Genomic DNA, 18,423 nt, shown 5'->3' with positions numbered 1-18,423 from the left:
CTAAATTTTGGGGTGTCCCTGTGTCCCCCCCCCCCAAATTAGCTCGCCCCCCGCCTCGTCCTCGGAGAGCTCGTCCACCCGGGACTCGGCCGTCGCCATCTCGGGCGCCGACTCGCGGGGGATCCTGGAGGAGCCGCTGCCCTCCACCAGCAGCGAGGAGGAGGATCCGCTCGCAGGTGGGCGCCGCGGCCCCAAACGTCCCCTAAACGTCCCCCCAAATATCCCCCAAATGTCCCCTAAACCTCCCCTAAATGCCCCCCAAATATCTCCCAAATGTCCCCTAAATGCCCCCCAAATATCTCCCAAATGTCCCCTAAATATCCCCTAAACATCCCCCTGATATCCCCTGAACATCCCCCCAAAATCCCCCAATGTTCCCTAAATATCCCCCAACTGTTCCCTAAATGTCCCCTAAACATCCCCCAGAAATCCCCTGAACATCCCCCAAAAATCCCCCAATGTCCCTTAAATATCCCCCAAATGTACCTCCAATATCCCCCAAATGTCCCCCAAACATCCCCCAAATATCCCCCAAATGTCCCCCAAATGTCCCCTAAACATCTCCGCGATATCCCCTGAACATCCCCCAAAAATCCCCCAATGTCCCCTAAATATCCCCTAAATGTCCCCCCAAATATCCTCCAAATGTCCCCTAAACCTCCCCCCGATATCCCCTAGATGTCCCCTAAACGTCCCCCAAATATCCCCCAAACGTCCCCTAAATATCCCCTAAACATCCCCCCGATATCTCCTGAACATCCCCCAAAAATCCCCAAATGTCCCTCCAATATCCCCTAAATGTCCCCCAAATATCCCCCAAATATCCCCCAAATATCCCCCAAATATCCCCAAATATCCCCTAAACGTCCCCCAAAGTTTCCCTAAATGTCCCCCAAATGTCCCCCAAACATCCCCTAAACGTCCCCCAAATATCCCCCAAACATCCCCTAAACGTCCCCCAAATATCCCCCAATATCCCCAAATGTCCCCCAAATATCCCCCAAACTTTCCCTAAAGTCCCCTAAACGTCCCCCAAATACCCCCCAAATGTCCCCTAAACCTCCCCTAAATGTCCCCCCCATGACCCCATGTACCCCCCACATCCCCCCCATGACCCCATATCCCCCCCCACGCTCCCCCCATGACCCCACATCCCCCCCATGACCCCATATCCCCCCCCACGCTCCCCCCTGTGACCCCACATCCCCCCCATGACCCCATATCCCCCCCCACGCTCCCCCCATGTCCCCACATCCCCCCCATGACCCCATATCCCCCCCACACGCTCCCCCCGTGACCCCACATCCCCCCATGACCCCATATCCCCCCCATGACCCCACATACCCCCCCCACGCTCCCCCCATGACCCCACACCCCCCCATGACCCCACATAACCCCGTGACCCCACATCCCCCCCATGACCCCATATCCCCCCCATGCTCCCCCCATGCTCCCCCCATGACCCCACATCCCCCCCATGACCCCATATCCCCCCATGACCCCCCATGACCCCATATCCCCCCCCACACTCCCCCCGTGACCCCACATCCCCCCCATGACCCCATATCCCCCCCCCACGCTCCCCCCTGTGACCCCACATGCCCCCCATGACCCCATATCCCCCCCCATGCTCCCCCCATGACCCCCCATGACCCCATATGCCCCCCCACGCTCCCCCCATGACCCCATATCCCCCCCCCATATCCCCCGTGACCCCATGACCCCATATCCCCCCCTTGACCCCGCACCCCCCCGTGACCCCATATCCCCCCCCACGCTCCCCCCATGACCCCACATCCCCCCCACGCTCCCCCCGTGACCCCACACCCCCCCCATGACCCCATATCCCCCCATGACCCCACATGACCCCATATCCCCCCCCACGTCCCCCCCATGACCCCACGTCCCCATGACCCCCCATGATCCCCATGACCCCCATGACCCCACATCCCCCCCATGACCCCCCATGACCCCATATCCCCCCCCACGCTCCCCCCATGACCCCATATCCCCCCCCACATCCCCCCATGACCCCCCATGACCCCATAACCCCCCCATGACCCCATATCCCCCCCCACATCCCCCCCGTGACCCCACATCCCCCCCATGACCCCATATCCCCCCCATGACCCCCATGACCCCATAACCCCCCCGTGACCCCATATCCCCCCCACACTCCCCCCGTGACCCCACATCCCCCCCACACCCCCCCCGTGACCCCATAACCCCCCCGTGCCCCTAACGCGCCCCCGTTGCCCCCCCCAGGGATCAGCCTCCCCGAGGGCGTGGACCCCTCGTTCCTGGCGGCGCTGCCGGACGACATCCGCCGGGAGGTGCTGCAGAACCAGCTGGGGATCCGCCCCCCCGCCCGGGCCCCGCCCACCCCCAGCCCCGCCCCCCCGGTGGTGGCCAATCCCGGCCTCACCGAGGTCAGCCCCGAGTTCCTGGCCGCCCTGCCCCCGGCCATCCAGGAGGAGGTGGGCGGGGCTTCGAGGGGGGTGGGTGGGGTTTAAATGGGAGTGGGTGGGGCTTAAGGGGGATGGGAGGGGCTTAAAGGGGGTGGGAGGGGGTGGGTGGGACTTGAGTGATGGGAGGGGTCAGGTGGGGTGGGTGGGGCTTGAGGGGGTGGGAGGGGCTTAAATGTGAGTGGGTGGGGCTTCGAGGGGGTATGAATGGCTTAAAGGGGTGGGAGGGGCTTAAGGGGGTGGGTGGGGCTTAAAGGGGGGTGGGCGGGGCTTGAGGGAGTGGGAGGGGCTTAGAGGGGTGGGCGAGGCTTTGAGGGGTGGGTGGGGTTTAAATGGGAGGGAGTGGGGCTTAAATGGGGTGGGCGGGGCCTGGTGGGGTGGGGGGGCTTGAGGGGGTGGGCGGGGCTTAGAGGGGGTGGGAGGGGGTTGAAGGGGGTGGGTGGGGATTAAAGGGGCTGGGAGGAGTCTGGTGGGGTGGGCGGGGCTTAAGGGGGTGGGAGTGGCCTGGTGGGGTGGGAGGGGCTTGAGGGGTGAGTGGGGCTTAAGAGGGGAGGGATTTGAGGGGGGTGGGCTGGGCTAAAAGGGGGTGGGCTGGGCTAAAAGGGGGTGGGCGGGGCTTGAGTGAAGGGAGGGGTCATGTGGGGTGGGTGGGGCTTGAGGGGTGGGCCTTTGCGTTGGGGGCGTGGCTTATCCAAAAGGGGTGTGGCCTGTCCGTGGGTGTGGCCTGCTGAATGAAGGGTTAACCCCTTCCTTCCCAGAGCCCTTTTAGTAACGGGGCCGGGGGGTGTTACATAGGGTGTGGGGTATGGTTTATTGGAGGGGTGTGGTTTATCCGGGGGGGTGTGGCTTATCCAAAAGGGGGTGTGGCCTGCCTGTGGGCGTGGCCTGCTGCCCTTTGCCGGGGGTTAACCCCTTCCTTCCCAGAGCCTTTTTAGTAATGGGCAGGGGGGCTCTACATAGCGATTGGGTTATAGCTTATTGGAGGGTGCGGTTTATCGAGGGGGGCGTGGCTTATCGGGGGGCGTGGCTCATGTGGGCGGGGCCTGCTAAATGAAGGGTTAACCCCTTCCTTCCCAGAGCCCTTTTAGTAATGGGATGGGGTGCGTTACATAGGGTGCTGGGTATGGCTTATCAGAGGGGTGTGGTTTATCGGGGGGCGTGGCTTATCCAAAAGGGGTGTGGCCTGCTGCCCTGTGCAGGAGGTTAACCCCTTCCTTCCCAGAGCCCTCCTAGTAACGGGGCGGGGGTGCGTTACATCGGGTGCAGGGTATGGTTTATCGGGGGGGTGTGGTTTATAGTGGGGGCGTGGCTTATCGGGGGGGCGTGGCTTATCGGGGGGGCGTGGCTAACCGGAGGCCTTCCCGGGCAGGTGCTGGCGCAGCAGCGTGCGGAGCAGCAGCGGCGGGAGCTGGCGCAGGCGACGAGCTCGGACGCCCCCATGGACCCGGTGACCTTCATCCAGACGCTGCCCTCGGAGCTGCGGCGCTCGGTGCTGGAGGACATGGAGGACAGCGTGCTGGCCGTCATGCCCCCCGACATCGCCGCCGAGGCCCAGGCCCTGCGGCGCGAGCAGGAGGCCCGCCAGCGCCAGCTGATGCACGAGCGCCTCTTCGGCCACTCCAGCACCTCCGCGCTCTCCGCCATCCTCCGCAGCCCCGGTGAGCAGCACGGCGTCGCCTCCGTCCCCTCCCGGCCTCCTCTCGCTCATTGTCCTCTCCTGGTGTCCCTTCATCCTCTCCTAGCACCCCAAATCCTCTCCTAACATCCTTCATTCCCTCTCAGCACCCCAAATCCTCTCCTGATGTCCTTAGTTCCTTCCCAGCACCCTAAATCCTCTCCTGATATTCTCTATTCCTTCTCTCGGCACCCCACATCCTCTCCTGACATCCTTCATTCCCTCTTAGTACCCCAGATCCTCTCCTGATGTCCTCCGTTCCCTCTTGCCACCCCAGATCCTCTCCTGACATCCTTCGTTCCCTCTTAGTACCCTACATCACCTCCTGACATTCTCCATTCTCCATTCCCTCTTGGCACCCAAAATCCTCTCCTGATGTCCTTAGTTCCTTCCCAGCACCCCAAATCCTCTCCTGACATCCTCTATGTTCTCCTAGCACCCCAAATTCTCTCCTGATGTTCTCCATTCCCTCTCAGCACCCCAAATCTCTCCTGACGTCCTCTATCATCTCTCAGCACCCCAAATCCTCTCCTGACATTCTCCGTTCCCTCTTGGCACCCCAAATCATCTCTTGATGTCCTCTATTCCTTCCTAGTACCCCAAATCCTCTCCTGACGTTCTACATTTCTTCTCTTAACACCCCAAATCCTCTCCTGACATCGTCTATAATCTATCAGTACCCCAAATCCTCTCCTGACATCTATCATCTCTCAGCACCCCAAATCCTCTCCTGACATCCTCTATTCCTGACCCCTCCGCAGCCCCGGTGAGCAGCACGGCATCGCCTCCGTCCCCTCCCAGCCTCCTCTCGCTCCTTGTTCTCTCCTGGTGTCCCTCCATCCTCTCCCAGCACCCCAAATCCTCTCCTAGCACCTCAAATCCTCTCCCAGCACCCCAAATCCTCTCCTGACATCCTTCGTTCCCTCTTAGTACCCCACATCTTCTCCTGACATTCTCCATTCCCTCTCAGCACCCCAAATCCTCTCCTGATGTCCTTAGTTCCTTCCCAGCACCCTAAATCCTCTCCTGATATTCTCTATTCCTTCTCTCGGCACCCCACATCCTCTCCTGACATCCTTCATTCCCTCTTAGTACCCCAGATCCTCTCCTGATGTCCTCCGTTCCCTCTTGCCACCCCAGATCCTCTCCTGACATCCTTCGTTCCCTCTTAGTACCCTACATCACCTCCTGACATTCTCCATTCTCCATTCCCTCTTGGCACCCAAAATCCTCTCCTGATGTCCTTAGTTCCTTCCCAGCACCCCAAATCCTCTCCTGACATCCTCTATCATCTCTCAGCACCCCAGATCCTCTCCTGACATTCTCCATTCCCTCTTGGCACCCCAAATCCTCTCCTGACGTCCTCTATTCCTTCCTAGTACCCCAAATCCTCTCCTGATATTCTCTATTCCTTCTCTCGGCACCCCAAATCCTCTCCTGATGTCCTCCATTCCCCCCTAGTACCCCAAATCCTCTCCTGACGTTCTCCATTTCTTCTCTTAACACCCCAAATCTTCTCCTGACATCCTTCATTCCCTCTCTCAGCACCCCAAATCCTCTCCTGACGTCCTCTATTCACTCTCAGCACCCCAAATCCTCTCCTGACGTCCTCTATCCTCTCTTAGCACCCCAAATCTTCTCCTGGCATCCTCCATTCCCTCTCTCACCGCCCCAAATCCTCTCCTAACACCCCAAATTGTCTCTCGATATTCTCTATTCCCTCTCGGCACCCCAAATCCTCTCCTGGCATCCTCCATTCCCTCCTAGTACCCCAAATCCTCTCCTGACGTTCTCCATTCCCTCTTGGCACCCCAAATCCTCTCCTGACATCCTCTATTCCCTCCCAGCACCCCAAATCCTCCCCTGATGCCCTTTTATTCTCCCCCCACACCCCAATTCTCTTTTCCCCATCCCTCCTCCTCCCCTCCTGCCACCCCCATATTTCCTCTCACCCCCCTCCAAACCCCTTGGACCCTGAAACCCCGCGCCCCCTGACCCCGTACCCCCAAACCCTGTGCCCCCCATGACCCCACGCTCCCAAAAAGCCCCCCCAAGCCCCCCCAAAAGCCCCCTAACACCATTTTTTCTTGGCAGCCTTCACCAGTCGGCTGAGTGGGAACCGGGGGGTGCAGTACACCCGGCTGGCCGTGCAGCGGGGCGGCACCTTCCACATGGGGGGCAGCAGCAGCCACAGCAGGTACGTGCCCCACGAGGTTCTGGGGGACCCCAAAAACTTCTGGGGAGCCCCACGAGGTTCTGGGGATCCCCACGAGGTTCTGGGAGACCCCAAAAACTTTTGGGGAGCCCCACGAGGTTCTGGGGAGCCCCACGAGGTTCTGGGAGACCCCAAAAACTTCTGGGGATCCCCACGAGGTTCTGGGGATCCCTACAAGGTTCTGGGGGATCCCAAAAACTTCTGGGGAGCCCCACGAGGTTCTGGGAGACCCCAAAAACTTCTGGGGAGCCCCACGAGGTTCTGGGGAGCCCAGCAAGGTTCTGGGGAGTTCCTCGAGGTCCTTTGGAACCCCACAGGGTTCTGGGGAGCCCCACAAGCATTTGGGGAGCTCCCCAAGGTTCTTTGGAACTCCTGAAGCTTCTGGGGAGCCCCACGAGCATTTGGGAAAAGCCCCACGAGCATCTGGGGAGCTCACCGAGGTGTTTTTGGGGGGATCTTCCCAAACTTTTGGGGATCTTCCCCAGCTTCTGGGGAGCAACACGAGCTTTTGGGGTTATTCCCAAGCTTTTTGGGGAGCAACACGAGCTTTTGGGGTTATTCCCAAGCTTTCAGGGGATCTTCCCAAGCTTCTGGGGAGCAACACGAGCTTCTGGGGTTATTTCCAAGCTTTTGGGGTTATTCCCAAGTTTTTTTGGGATCTTCCCAAGCTTTCTTGGGATCTTCCCAAGCTTTTGGGGAGCAACACAAGCTCTTGGGGATCTTCCCAAGCTTCTGGGGAGCAACACGAGCTTTTGAGGTTATTCCCAAGCTTTTTGGGGAGCAACATGAGCTTTTGGGGTTATTCCCAAGCTGTTTTGGGTATCTTCCCAAGATTTTTGGGTATCTTCCCAAGCTTTTGGAGTAGCAACATGAGCTTTTGGGGAGCCACACGATCTCTTGGGGTTATTCCTGAGCTTTTTGGGGAGCCACACGAGCTTTTGGGGTTATTCCCAAGCTGTTTTGGGTATCTTCCCAACCTTTTTGGGTATCTTCCCAAGCTTTTGGAGTAGCAACATGAGCTTTTGGGGAGCCACACAAGCTTTTGAGGTTATTCCTGAGCTTTTTGGGGATCTTCCCAAGATTTTGGGGATCTTCCCAAGCTTCTGGGGAGCAACACGAGCTTTTGGGGTTATTCCCAAGTTTTTTTGGGATCTTCCCAAGCTTCTTGGGTATCTTCCCAAGCTTCTGGGGTAGCAACGTGAGGTTTTGGGGAGCAACATGAGCTTTTGGGGTTATTCCCAAGCTGTTTTGGGTATCTTCCCAAGCTTTTTGGGTATCTTCCCAAGCTTTTGGGGAGCAACACGAGCTCTTGGGGATCTTCCCAAGCTTTTTGGGGTAGCAACACGAGCTTTTGGGCCTCCCCCCACTCACTTCTCCCCCCCGCAGACCCTCGGGGAGCAGCGTGGACAGCCTCCTGCGCCTTCGGGGCCGCCTGCTGCTGGACCACGAAGCCCTCTCGTGCCTCCTGGTGCTTCTCTTCGTGGACGAGCCCAAACTGAACACCAGCCGCCTCCACCGCGTCCTCCGCAACCTCTGCTACCACGCTCCCACCCGGGGCTGGGTCGTCCGCAGCCTCCTCTCCATCCTCCAACGCAGCAGCGAGAGCGAGCTTTGCCTCGAAGCCCCCCGAGCCCCCCCGGCCCCCGAAGAACAACGTCCCCAACGACGCGCCGGAGCCCGAACCGGCGCCGCCGCCGAGCCTCGAGCCTTGGATTTATTGCACCGGGTGGAAGCTCGAAGCTCCGGCCAGCTCTCCTGGCTCTCCGTCTCCATGGACGCCGCCCTAGGGTGCCGAACCAACATCTTCCAGATCCAGAGGGCTCCCGGGAGGAAGCACACCGAGAAGCACGCCGCCGCCGCCGGCTCCGCCGTCCACATCCACCCCCAGGCCGCCCCCGTCGTCTGCCGCCACGTCCTCGACACCCTCATCCAGCTGGCCAAGGTGAGCCCTGGGGGGGAGTTTGGGGGGCTCTGGAGGAGGTCTTGGGGGTGTTGGGTGCTTATTCTTAGAGCTCAGGGGGATTTGGGGTGCTCTGGAGGACCTTGGGGTGCTCTGGAAGACGTCTTGGGGGTGTTTGGGGGCGCCTTGTTGGACCCTGGGGGGATTTGGGATGCTCTGAAGCACATTTTTGGGCTGTTTGGGTGTTTATTCTTAGAGCTCGGAGGGATTTGGGGTGCTCTGGAGGACCTCGGGGTGCTCTGGAAGAGGTCTTGGGGGTGTTTGGGTGCTCCTTGTTGGAGCTCAGGGGGATTTGGGGTGCTCCAGGGGACCTTGGGATGCTCTGGAGGACCTTCGGGTGCTCCAGATCATTTCCTGGGGGTGTTTGGGTGCTTATTCTTAGAGCTCAGGGGGATTTGGGGTGCTCTGGAGGACCTCGGGGTGCTCTGGAGGAGGTCTTGGGGGTGTTTGGGGGCGCCTTGTTGGAGCTTGGGGGGATTTGGGGTGCTCCAGGGGACCTTGGGGTGCTCCATAGCATATCCTGGGGGTGTTCGGGTGCTTATTTTTAGAGCTAGGAGGGATTTGGGGTGCTCTAGGGGACCTTGGGGTGCTCTGGAGGAGGTCTTGGGGGCGTTTGGGTGCTCCTTGTTGGAGCTCGGGGGGATTTGGGGTGCTCTGGAGGACCTTGGGGTGCTCTGGAGGAGGTCTTGGGGGTGTTTGGGTGCTCCTTGCTGAGCTTGGGGGGATTTGGGGTGCTCTGGAGGACCTTGGGGTGCTCTGGAGCACATCTTTGGGGTGTTTGGGTGCTCCTTGTTGGAGCTTGGGGGGATTTGGGGTGCTCTGGAGGACCTTGGGGTGCTCTGGAGGACCTTGGGGTGCTCTGGAGGAGGTCTTGGGGGTGTTGGGTGCTTATTCTTAGAGCTCAGGGGGATTTGGGGTGCTCTGGAGGACCTTGGGGTGCTCTAGAGGAGGTCTTGGGGGCGTTTGGGCGCTCCTTGTTGGAGCTCGGGGGGATTTGGGGTGCTCTGGAGGATCTTGGGGTGCTCTGGAGCACATCTTTGGGGTGTTTGGGTGCTCTTTGTTGGAGCTGGGGGAGATTTGGGGTGCTCCAGGGGACCTTGGGGGGCTCTGGAGGAGGTCTTGGGGGCGTTTGGGCGCTCCTTGTTGGAGCTCGGGGGGATTTGGGGTGCTCTGGAGGATCTTGGGGTGCTCTGGAGCACATCTTTGGGGTGTTTGGGTGCTCTTTGTTGGAGCTGGGGGAGATTTGGGGTGCTCCAGGGGACCTTGGGGGGCTCTGGAGGAGGTCTTGGGGGCGTTTGGGCGCTCCTTGTTGGAGCTCGGGGGGATTTGGGGTGCTCTGGAGGATCTTGGGGTGCTCTGGAGCACATCTTTGGGGTGTTTGGGTGCTCTTTGTTGGAGCTGGGGGAGATTTGGGGTGCTCCAGGGGACCTTGGGGGGCTCTGGAGGAGGTCTTGGGGGTGTTTGGGTGCTCCTTGTTGGAGTTCGAGGCGATTTGGGGTGCTCTGGATCACTTTGGGATTCACCAGACCCCACTGGGGTGCACCGGGCCATACTGGGGGAGCCACCTGAGGCCCCCCAGCTGCGCGTGGCGGGGGTTCAATTTTTCATTTTGCCTTTTTTACCCTTTTTTTTACCTTTTTTTTTCCCCTCCAGGTCTTCCCCAGCCACTTCACCCAGCAGCGGGGCCGGGAAGCGACGAGCGACGGCGAACGGGACCGCGGTGGCGGCGGCGGCGGTGGTGGCGGAGGGGGCACCGGCCCCAAAACGGGGGGCAGCCCTTGCCCCTCGGGGGGCGCCCCCCAAACCGCCCCCGCTCCCACCACCTCCACCACCTCCTCCGGCGGCCCGGGGGGGCTCTCCACCGATTTTTGGGACCTCCTGGTCAAGCTGGACAACATGAACGTCAGCCGTAAAGGCAAAGGCTCTGCTAAAGCCGGGCCGGGGGCCGGGGGTCCCGAGGGGGAAGTTTTGGGGTTGGGGTTGGAGGCGTCCCCCCTGGGGCAGCTGATGAACATGTTGTCCCACGGGGTCATCCGCCGCAGCGCCCTCCTCACCGAAAAGCTCCTGCGCCTCCTCTCCCTCATCTCCATCGCCCTCCCCGAGGGAGGAGGAGGGGGGAAAGGGGGAGATGGGGCGGCCGCCCCCCCGCCGCCCCCACCCCCGGGAAGCGGGGCCGGGGCTGCTGCTGCTGCTGCTGCTGCCCCCCCTGCTGCTGCCGGGGGTCCCCCCGCAGCCCCCAGCCCCACCGCGGGGACGCCGGCCGGGGCCAGCGGTGCGACGGCGGTGGCAGGCGGCGGTGCGACGGCTGGTGAGTTGTTGGGGGGGGGGATTTTGGGGGGGTTTGGGGGGTGTTTGGGGGGTTAGGGGGGGAATTTGGGGGGTGAGAGGGGGAATTGGGGGGGTTAGGGGGGGAAATGGGGGGGTTAGGGGGGAGATGGGGACAGGGAAAGGGAAAAAAAGGGATGGGGAGAGGGGAAATGGGGGTGTGGGGGGGAATTTGGGGGTGTGGGGGGGTACTTGGGGGGGTAAGGGGGGAATTGGGGGGGTTAGGGGGGAATTTGGGGGTGTGGGGGGGAATTTGGGGGGTAATGGGGGGGTTATGGGGAGAATTGGGGGGTGAGGGGGGAGATGGGGGGGGTTAGGGGGGAATTGGGGGGGTTAGGGGGGAATTGGGGGGGATGAGGGGGGTGTTGGGGGTGTGAGGGGGGAGTTGGGGGCCGAGGGGGGAATTGGGGACAAGGAAGGGGGAAAAAAGGGATGGGGAGAGGGGAATGGGGACGAGGAGATGGGAATTGGGGGGGTGAGGGGGGTATTGGGGGGTTTAGGGGGGAGTTGGGGGAGTTAGGGGGGAAATGGGGATGGGGAAAGGGAAAAAAGGGATGGGGAGAGGGAAATGGGGACAAGGAGGGGGGAATGGGGATGTGGGGAGAAGGGAATGGGGTGGGGAGAGGGGGAATCGGGGACAGGGAAATGGGAAAAAAAATGATGAAAAAAAGGATGGGGAGAGGGAAAAGGGGACAAAAGGGATGGGGAGATGGCAGTGGGATGGGGATGAAGACGGGGGCACCAACGGGGACGGGACCTGATGGCGGCCACCCCCCTCCACCCCCAGCTCCCACCAAGAGCGCCAAGTCCCCGGCCAAGGGGTCCGAGGGGGGCGGCGGGGGCAGCCCCGACCCCCGCATGGCGGCCACGGGGCTGACCGAGAGCCAGCTGCAGCTGTCGGTGGAGGTGAGCTGGGGGCTGGGGGCTCGGGGGGTGGGACAAGGGGGGGGGGCACGGGCTTTGGGGCGTCCCCAACACCCCCATTTCGGCCTCAGTGCCTCCCTTTTTTGGCCTCGAGGCCTTTGTTTTGGCCTCGATGCCTCCTTTTTTCTGGCCTCAACACCTCCTTTTTGGCCTCAGTGCCTCCCTTTTCTGGCCTCGAGGCCCCCTTTTCGGTCTCGAGGCCTACTTTTTTTTGGCCTTGAGGCCTCCCCTTTTTTGGCCTCGGCGCCTCCCTTTTCTGGCCTCTATCCCCCTTTTTCGGTCTCGAGGCCTCCCCTTTTTTGGCCTCGAGGCCTCCTTTTTTTTTGGCCTTGGCGCCTCCTTTTCGGCCTTGGCGTCCCCCTTTTCGGTCTCGAGGCCTCCTTTTTTATGGCCTCGATGCCTCCTTTTTTTGGCCTCGACACCTCCTTTTTTTTGGCCTCGAGGCCTCCTTTTTTTGGCCTCGACACCTCCTTTATTTCTGGCCTCGACGCCTCCCTTTCCAAATTCAACACTTCGCCTCTTTTTTGGCCTCGACGCCTCCTTTTCGGCCTTGATACCTCCTTTTTTTGGCCTCAACATGTCCTTTCATCCTTGATGCCTCCCTTTTTGCCCTCTACACCCCATTTTTTGGCCTCGATGCCTCCTTTTTTTGTCCTTGATGCCTCCCTTTTCCAGCCTCCCTTTTCTGGCCTCAACACCCTTTTTTTTGTCCTCAACATGTCCTTTTTGGCCTCGACGCTTCCCTTTTTGGCCTCTACACCCCATTTTTTGGCCTCGATGCCTCCTTTTCGGCCTTGATACCTCCTTTTTTTGGCCTCAACGTGTCCTTTCATCCTTGATGCCTCCCTTTTCGGCCTCAACACCTCCCTTTTCAGCCTCGACACCCCCTTTTTGCCCTCAACACCCCCTTTTTGCCCTCGACACCCCCTTTTTTGCCCTCAACACCTCCTTTTTTGGCCTCGATGCCTCCTTTCCGTGTTACCCAATTCCTCCTTTTTTCCCCCCAAGGTGCTGACGTCTCACTCGTGCTCGGAGGAAGGCCTGGAGGACGCGGCCAACGTCCTCCTGCAGCTCTCGCGGGGCGACCCCGGCACCCGCGACACCGTCCTGCGCCTCCTGCTCAGCGGCGCCCGCCAGCTGGGGGCCACCCTCTGCCGCCAGATCGGTGAGGGTCCCGAGGGTCCCGCCGCCTCGAGGAACCCCTGGGGGGGGGTCTTGGGGGTCCCGTTGACACCCCCCGTCCTTCCCCAGGCACGCTGCTGGCGGAGCTGCGGGAGTACAACCTGGAGCAGCAGCGGCGGGCGCAGAGCGAGGCCCCGTCCCCCGAGGGGCTCCCCGACGAGCAGCCCCCCAGCGCCAAGCTCAAGGGGAAGATGCAGAGCCGGTGAGTGGCCCCCCCGGGGGTCCCCGAGCTGCCTCGGGTGGTCTCTGCATCCTCCCAGCCTCGTAACCCCTGGCCCTGCTGATAAAACCTCCTGTTAACTCTTGGCCCTACTGATAACTCTTGGCCCTACTGATAACTCTTGGCCCTACTGATAACTCTTGGCCCTACTGATAACTCTTGGCCCTACTGATAACTCTTGGCCCTACTGATAACTCTTGGCCCTACTGATAACTCTTGGCCCTACTGATAACTCTTGGCCCTACTGATAACTCTTGTCCATGCCATTAATTCCTGGCCCTCCTGTTAACTCGTGTCCCTACTGATGTAACTTGTCCCTCCTGTTAACTCTTGGCCCTACTGATAACTCTTGTTCGTGGCATTAATTCCTGGCCTTCCTGTTAACTCATGTCCCTATTGATAAAACTTTCTCCTCCTGTTAACTCGTGTCCCTACTGATCTAATTCCTGTTAATTCTTGGCCCTCTTGATATAACTCCTATTAACTCTTGGCCCTACTGATACAATTTTTCCATCCCGTTAACTCATGTCCCTACTGATCCCACTCCCGTTAACTCGTGTCCCTACTGATTTAAATCCTGTTAAATCATGTCCCTACTGATGAAACTCCTATTAACTCTTGGCCCTACTGATTTAAATCCTGTTAACTCGTGTCCCTTCTGATCCCACTCTCGTTAACTCGTGTCCCTACTGATTTTAATCCTGTTAACTCATGTCCCTACTGATCCCAATCCCATTAAATCGTGTCCCTACTGATTTAAATCCCGTTAACTCATGTCCCTACTGATCTAACTCCCATTAACTCGTGTCCCTACTGATCCCACTCCCGTTAACTCGTGTCCCTACTGATCCCACTCCCATTAACTCGTGTCCCTACTGATCCCACTCCCGTTAACTCGTGTCCCTACTGATCCCACTCCCGTTAACTCGTGTCCCTACTGATTTAAATCCTGTTAACTCATGTCCCTACTGATTTAAATCCCGTTAACTCATGTCCCTACTGATGTAACTCGTTCCTTTCCCTATTAACCCTTGCCCCTACCGACACCCCTTCCCCCTCCCACCCCCCCTTACCCCCTCTAACCCCTTCTTCCCCCCCAGCTTCGACACGGCGGAGAGCGTGGTGATCGTGGCCTCGCAGAAACGGGCTCTGGGCGGGCGGGAGCTGCAGCTGCCCTCCATGTCGGTGCTCACCTCCAAGACCTCCACGCAGCGTTTCTTCCTCCGCGTCCTGCAGGTCATCATCCAGCTCCGCGACGACACGCGCCGCGCTCACAAAAAAGCCAAGCAAGCCGGGCGCCTGGGTAAGGACACCTAAGCACGGGGTTGGGGGACACACAACAACAACACTAGGACCCCCTCCTTTTTTTTTTTTCTTCCTCCACCCCCCCCAGAGCCAAATTTTGGAATTTTGGGGGGCCTGACGCCCTGTACCTCGTAGGTGCCGGGGGCCTCGGGGCGGCTGGCAGCATCCAAGCCGCCGTCCGGCAGCTGGAGGCCGAGGCCGACGCCATCATACAAATGGTACGTGAGGGCCAGAGGGCCCGGAGGCAGCAGCAGGCAGACACGGTTAGCACGGCCTCGCCCCCCGCATCCTCCTCCTTCGGCCTCATCTTCCTCCTCCTCTTCCTCCTCCTCCTCCTCCTCCTCCTCTTCCTCCATCGCGTCCTCCGCTCCTTTCTCCCTCTCCGTCGCCCTCCGTCTCCTCCCTTCCCTTCCTCTCTCGCTTCTCTCTCCTTATCCCCTTCCCCCCGTGGCCTTCCTCCCTCTTCATCCTCCTCCTCCTCTTCATCCTCCTCCTCCTCCTCGTGCTCCTTTTGTCCCCTTCTTCCAGCCTCATCCCTTCCTCCTGCTCCTTCCCATTCCTGCGCTGCCTCCTCTCCTTCTTCTCCCCTCCTCTTCATCCTCCTCCCTCTTCATCCTCCTCCTTCTTCATCCTCTCCCTCCTCTTCCTCATTTCCTTTTTCCACTGCCTCCTCTTCCTCCTCTCCCCCAGCCTTCCTCCCTCTTCATCCTCCTCCTCCTCTTCCTCCACCCCCTTCCCCTGCTGCCTCCTCTCCTGCTTCTCCCCTACCCTACTCACCCCACAACCTTCCTCCCTCTTCATCCTCCTCCCTCTTCATCCTCTCCCTCCTCTTCCTCATTTCCTTCTTCCACCGCCTCCCCTCTTCCTCCTCTCCCCCAGCCTTCCTCCCTCCTCCTCTTCCTCCCCATCTTCCCCCCTCCTCCTCCTCCTTCCACCTCCCTCCCCTCCTCCCCACCCCCACCCTGCACGTCCCCCCCACACCGGTTTGGGGGTCTTGGGGGGGGGCTGGGGGTGGCGCAGGGTCCCTGGGGGCCCCCCTTAACCCCCCCACCCCTGTCCCCCCCCCACCAGTCGGAGGCCGGGCCGGCGGACGGCGCTCCCCGCCGCGACGAGTCGCCCATGGACGTGGACCAGCCCTCGCCCGCCCCCCAGGACGCCCCCTCCGTGGGTGAGTGAGCCCCCTCCCCAGTTCAAACCAGTCTCCCCCCCCACTTTAAACCGGTTCCCTTCCCAGTTTGCCCCACTGGTCGAAACCACAGTGCTCCCAGTCCCTACTGGGCGCGCAGAAGGGGTCGGTGGCACCGTGGGGCTGTGCCCCCGTGTGTGTGTCCCCTGCCCCTAACCCTAAATCCCCCCCCAGGTTCGGAGGGGTCGCAGGGGGGGGAGCGGGATGAGCGGCCCCCCCCGGAGCTGCCCCTGCTGAGCGAGCAGCTGTGCCTGGATGAGCTGTGGGATATGCTGGGGGAGTGCCTGAAGGAGCTCGAGGAGTCCCACGACCAGCACGCCGTGCTCGGTGCGGGGCTGGGGGGGCTCGGGGGGGCTTGGGGGGGGGAGTTCTGGGGTGGGGAAGGGGCTTTGGGGGGGGGTTAGGGGGTTAAGAAGGGGTTTAGGGGGTCTAGGGGTGGATTAATGGGATGGGAAGGGGTTTGGGGGGGTTTAGGGGGTCATGGAGGGGTTTGGGGGAGTTAGGGATAGATTAATGGGATGGGAAGGGGGATTGGGGGGGTTAAGAAGGGGTTTAGGGGGTCTTAGGGGTGGATTAAGGGGATGGGAAGGGGTTTTGGGGGGGGTCAGGGGGGTCTAGGGGTGGATTAATGGGATGGGAAGGGGCTTTGGGGGGGATTGGGGGGTTAAGAAGGGGTTTAGGGGGTCTAGGGGTGGATTGAGGGGATGGGAAGGGGCTTTTGGGGAGGGTCGGGGGGGTTAGGGATGGATTGAGGGGATGGGAAGGGGTTTTGGGGGGGACTGGGGGGGTTAAGAAGGGGTTTAGGGGGTCTAGGAGTGGGTTAAGGGGATGGGAAGGGGCTTTGGGGGGGCTTTTGGGGTGATTAGGGATGGGAAGGGGCTTTTTGGGGGGCTTTTTCGGGGGGTCACAGGGGTTTGGGGGGTTTGGGGATGGATTAAGGGAATGGGAAGGGATTTGGGAGGGGGATTGGGGGGGTTAAGAAGGGGTTTAGGGGGTCTTAGGGGTGGATTAAGGGGATGGGAAGGGGTTTTGGGGGGGGTCAGGGGGGTCTAGGGGTGGATTAATGGGATGGGAAGGGGCTTTGGGGGGTTTTGGGGGTGATGGAGGGGTTAGGGATGGATTAATGGGATGGGAAGGGGCTTTGGGGGGGTTGGGGGGGCTAAGAAGGGGTTTAGGGGGTCTAGGGGTGGATTGAGGGGATGGGAAGGGGCTTTTGGGGAGGATCGGGGGGGTTAGGGATGGATTAATGGGATGGGAAGGGGCATTTTGGGGGGGATTTAGGGGGTCATGGAGGAGTTGGGGGGTTAGGGATGGATTAAGGGGATGGGAAGGGGCTTTGGGGGGGGATTGGGGGGTTAAGAAGGGGCTTAGGGGTTCTAGGGGTGGATTGAGGGGATGGGAAGGGGCTTTTGGGGGGTCAGAGATGGATTTGGGGAGGATCAGGGAGGGGTTTAGTGGCTGTGAAGAAGCTTTTGAGGCAGTCTTCTGAGTTTCAGAGACCCATTTTGAGGACAGAAAGTGCCTTTTGGGGAACGCTTCGGGCATCGGGGCTCTCTTAAGATCCTCGGACCCCCCCCCTGAAGCTCCCAGCACCGTTTTTGGGGTCTTTTAACCCCTTTTTTCCCCCCCCCTCAGTGCTGCAGCCGGCGGTGGAAGCCTTCTTCTTGGTGCACGCCACGGAACGGGAGAGCAAGCCCCCGGTGCGGGACACCCGCGAGAGCCAACTGGCCCACATCAAGGACGAGCCCCCCCCGCTGTCCCCGGCCCCCCTGACCCCCGCCACCCCCTCCTCGCTCGACCCCTTCTTCTCCCGCGAGCCTTCCTCCATGCACATCTCGGCCAGCCTGCCCCCCGACACCCAAAAGTTCCTGCGCTTCGCCGGTGAGGGGCTTCTGGGGGGGGTTTGGGGGGGTTTTGGGGAGGATGGGAAGGGGTTGGGGGGGGATTTGGGGGGGTTTGGGGTGGTTTGGGAGGGCTGGGAAGGGATTTCAGGGGGGCTAGGGGTGTCTCAGATGGTTTGGGGGGACTAGGAAGGGTTTTGAGGGGGGGTTGGGAGGATTTGGGACTAATTGAGGGGGGCAGGAAGGGGATTTGGGGGGATTTGGGGTGGTTTGGGGGGGCTGGGAAGGGATTTGGGGGGGTTAGGGACTCGTTGAGGGGGGCAGGAAGGGGGTTTGGGGGGACCTGGGGGGGGTCTGGGATAGTTTAGGGGGGCTGGGAAGGGGCTTGGGGGGATTTGGGGGCAGTTGGGATGGTTTGGGGGGGCTGGGAAGGGGTTTGGGGGGTTAGGGACTTGTTGAGGGGGGCAGGAAGGGGATTTGGGGGGACCTGGGGGGGGTCTGGGATAGTTTAGGGGGGCTGGGAAGGGCTTTGGGGGGATTTGGGGGGGGCTGGAGGGGCTGGGAAGGGGGTTTGGGGGGGTCAGGGTCTAATTAATGGGGACAGGAAGAGGATTTGGGGGGATTTTGGGGGTCTGGGGTGATTTGGGCGTAGACCTTGGACTTTGGGAGGGGATTTTGGGGGGTTCTGGAACCAATTTGGGGGTGATTTTGGAGGGGATTTGGGCTCCAGGGATAGTTTTGGGGCATCCTAAGGGTATTTAGGGTACCAGGCAGCATTTGGGGAGGGGTCCCCACCCCAATTATTCAACCCCCACCACCTCCAGAGCCACTTTTGGGGATTTTTCCCCCCTCAAACCCCCCAAAACCCCCCGGGGGGAGCCTTTTCCCATTTCAGGGCGACTTCTCCCATTTCAGGACACCTTCTCCAATTGTGGGGCGCCTCCCAACCCCCCAAAAAAAACCCCTAACCCCTTTTTTCCCCCCCCCAGAAACCCACCGGACGGTCCTGAACCAAATCCTGCGCCAATCCACCACCCACCTTGCCGACGGCCCCTTCGCCGTCCTCGTCGACTACATCCGCGTCCTCGACTTCGACGTCAAGCGCAAGTACGGGGCCGGCTCCGG

The 18,423-nt window shown here is 60.7% G+C and overlaps 1 protein-coding gene across 1 annotated transcript in view; it reads left to right on the top strand.

The window, feature by feature from the left end:
- The window catches only part of LOC311428985 (E3 ubiquitin-protein ligase HUWE1-like), a 43,110-nt gene that overhangs the window by 18,394 nt on the left and 6,293 nt on the right, over positions 1 to 18,423 (top strand). Inside the window, exons 18-32 of the mRNA XM_084540172.1 lie at positions 43 to 176; positions 2,266 to 2,477; positions 3,835 to 4,123; positions 6,235 to 6,337; positions 7,742 to 8,297; positions 9,969 to 10,623; positions 11,428 to 11,546; positions 12,573 to 12,729; positions 12,816 to 12,948; positions 14,067 to 14,269; positions 14,407 to 14,534; positions 15,343 to 15,439; positions 15,632 to 15,784; positions 17,093 to 17,338; positions 18,288 to 18,405. Coding sequence (XP_084396298.1) covers positions 43 to 176; positions 2,266 to 2,477; positions 3,835 to 4,123; positions 6,235 to 6,337; positions 7,742 to 8,297; positions 9,969 to 10,623; positions 11,428 to 11,546; positions 12,573 to 12,729; positions 12,816 to 12,948; positions 14,067 to 14,269; positions 14,407 to 14,534; positions 15,343 to 15,439; positions 15,632 to 15,784; positions 17,093 to 17,338; positions 18,288 to 18,405 — 3,303 coding nt within the window. The remainder of the gene's footprint in view (positions 1 to 42; positions 177 to 2,265; positions 2,478 to 3,834; positions 4,124 to 6,234; positions 6,338 to 7,741; positions 8,298 to 9,968; positions 10,624 to 11,427; positions 11,547 to 12,572; positions 12,730 to 12,815; positions 12,949 to 14,066; positions 14,270 to 14,406; positions 14,535 to 15,342; positions 15,440 to 15,631; positions 15,785 to 17,092; positions 17,339 to 18,287; positions 18,406 to 18,423) is intronic.

The sequence above is a fragment of the Aythya ferina genome, assembly GCF_964211825.1.
Source record: "Aythya ferina genome assembly, contig: HAP1_SCAFFOLD_231, whole genome shotgun sequence".
Classification (NCBI taxonomy): Eukaryota; Metazoa; Chordata; class Aves; order Anseriformes; family Anatidae; genus Aythya; species Aythya ferina.
The sequence above is the reverse complement of the archived record's forward strand: the minus strand, read 5'-3'. Positions and strand labels throughout refer to the sequence as shown.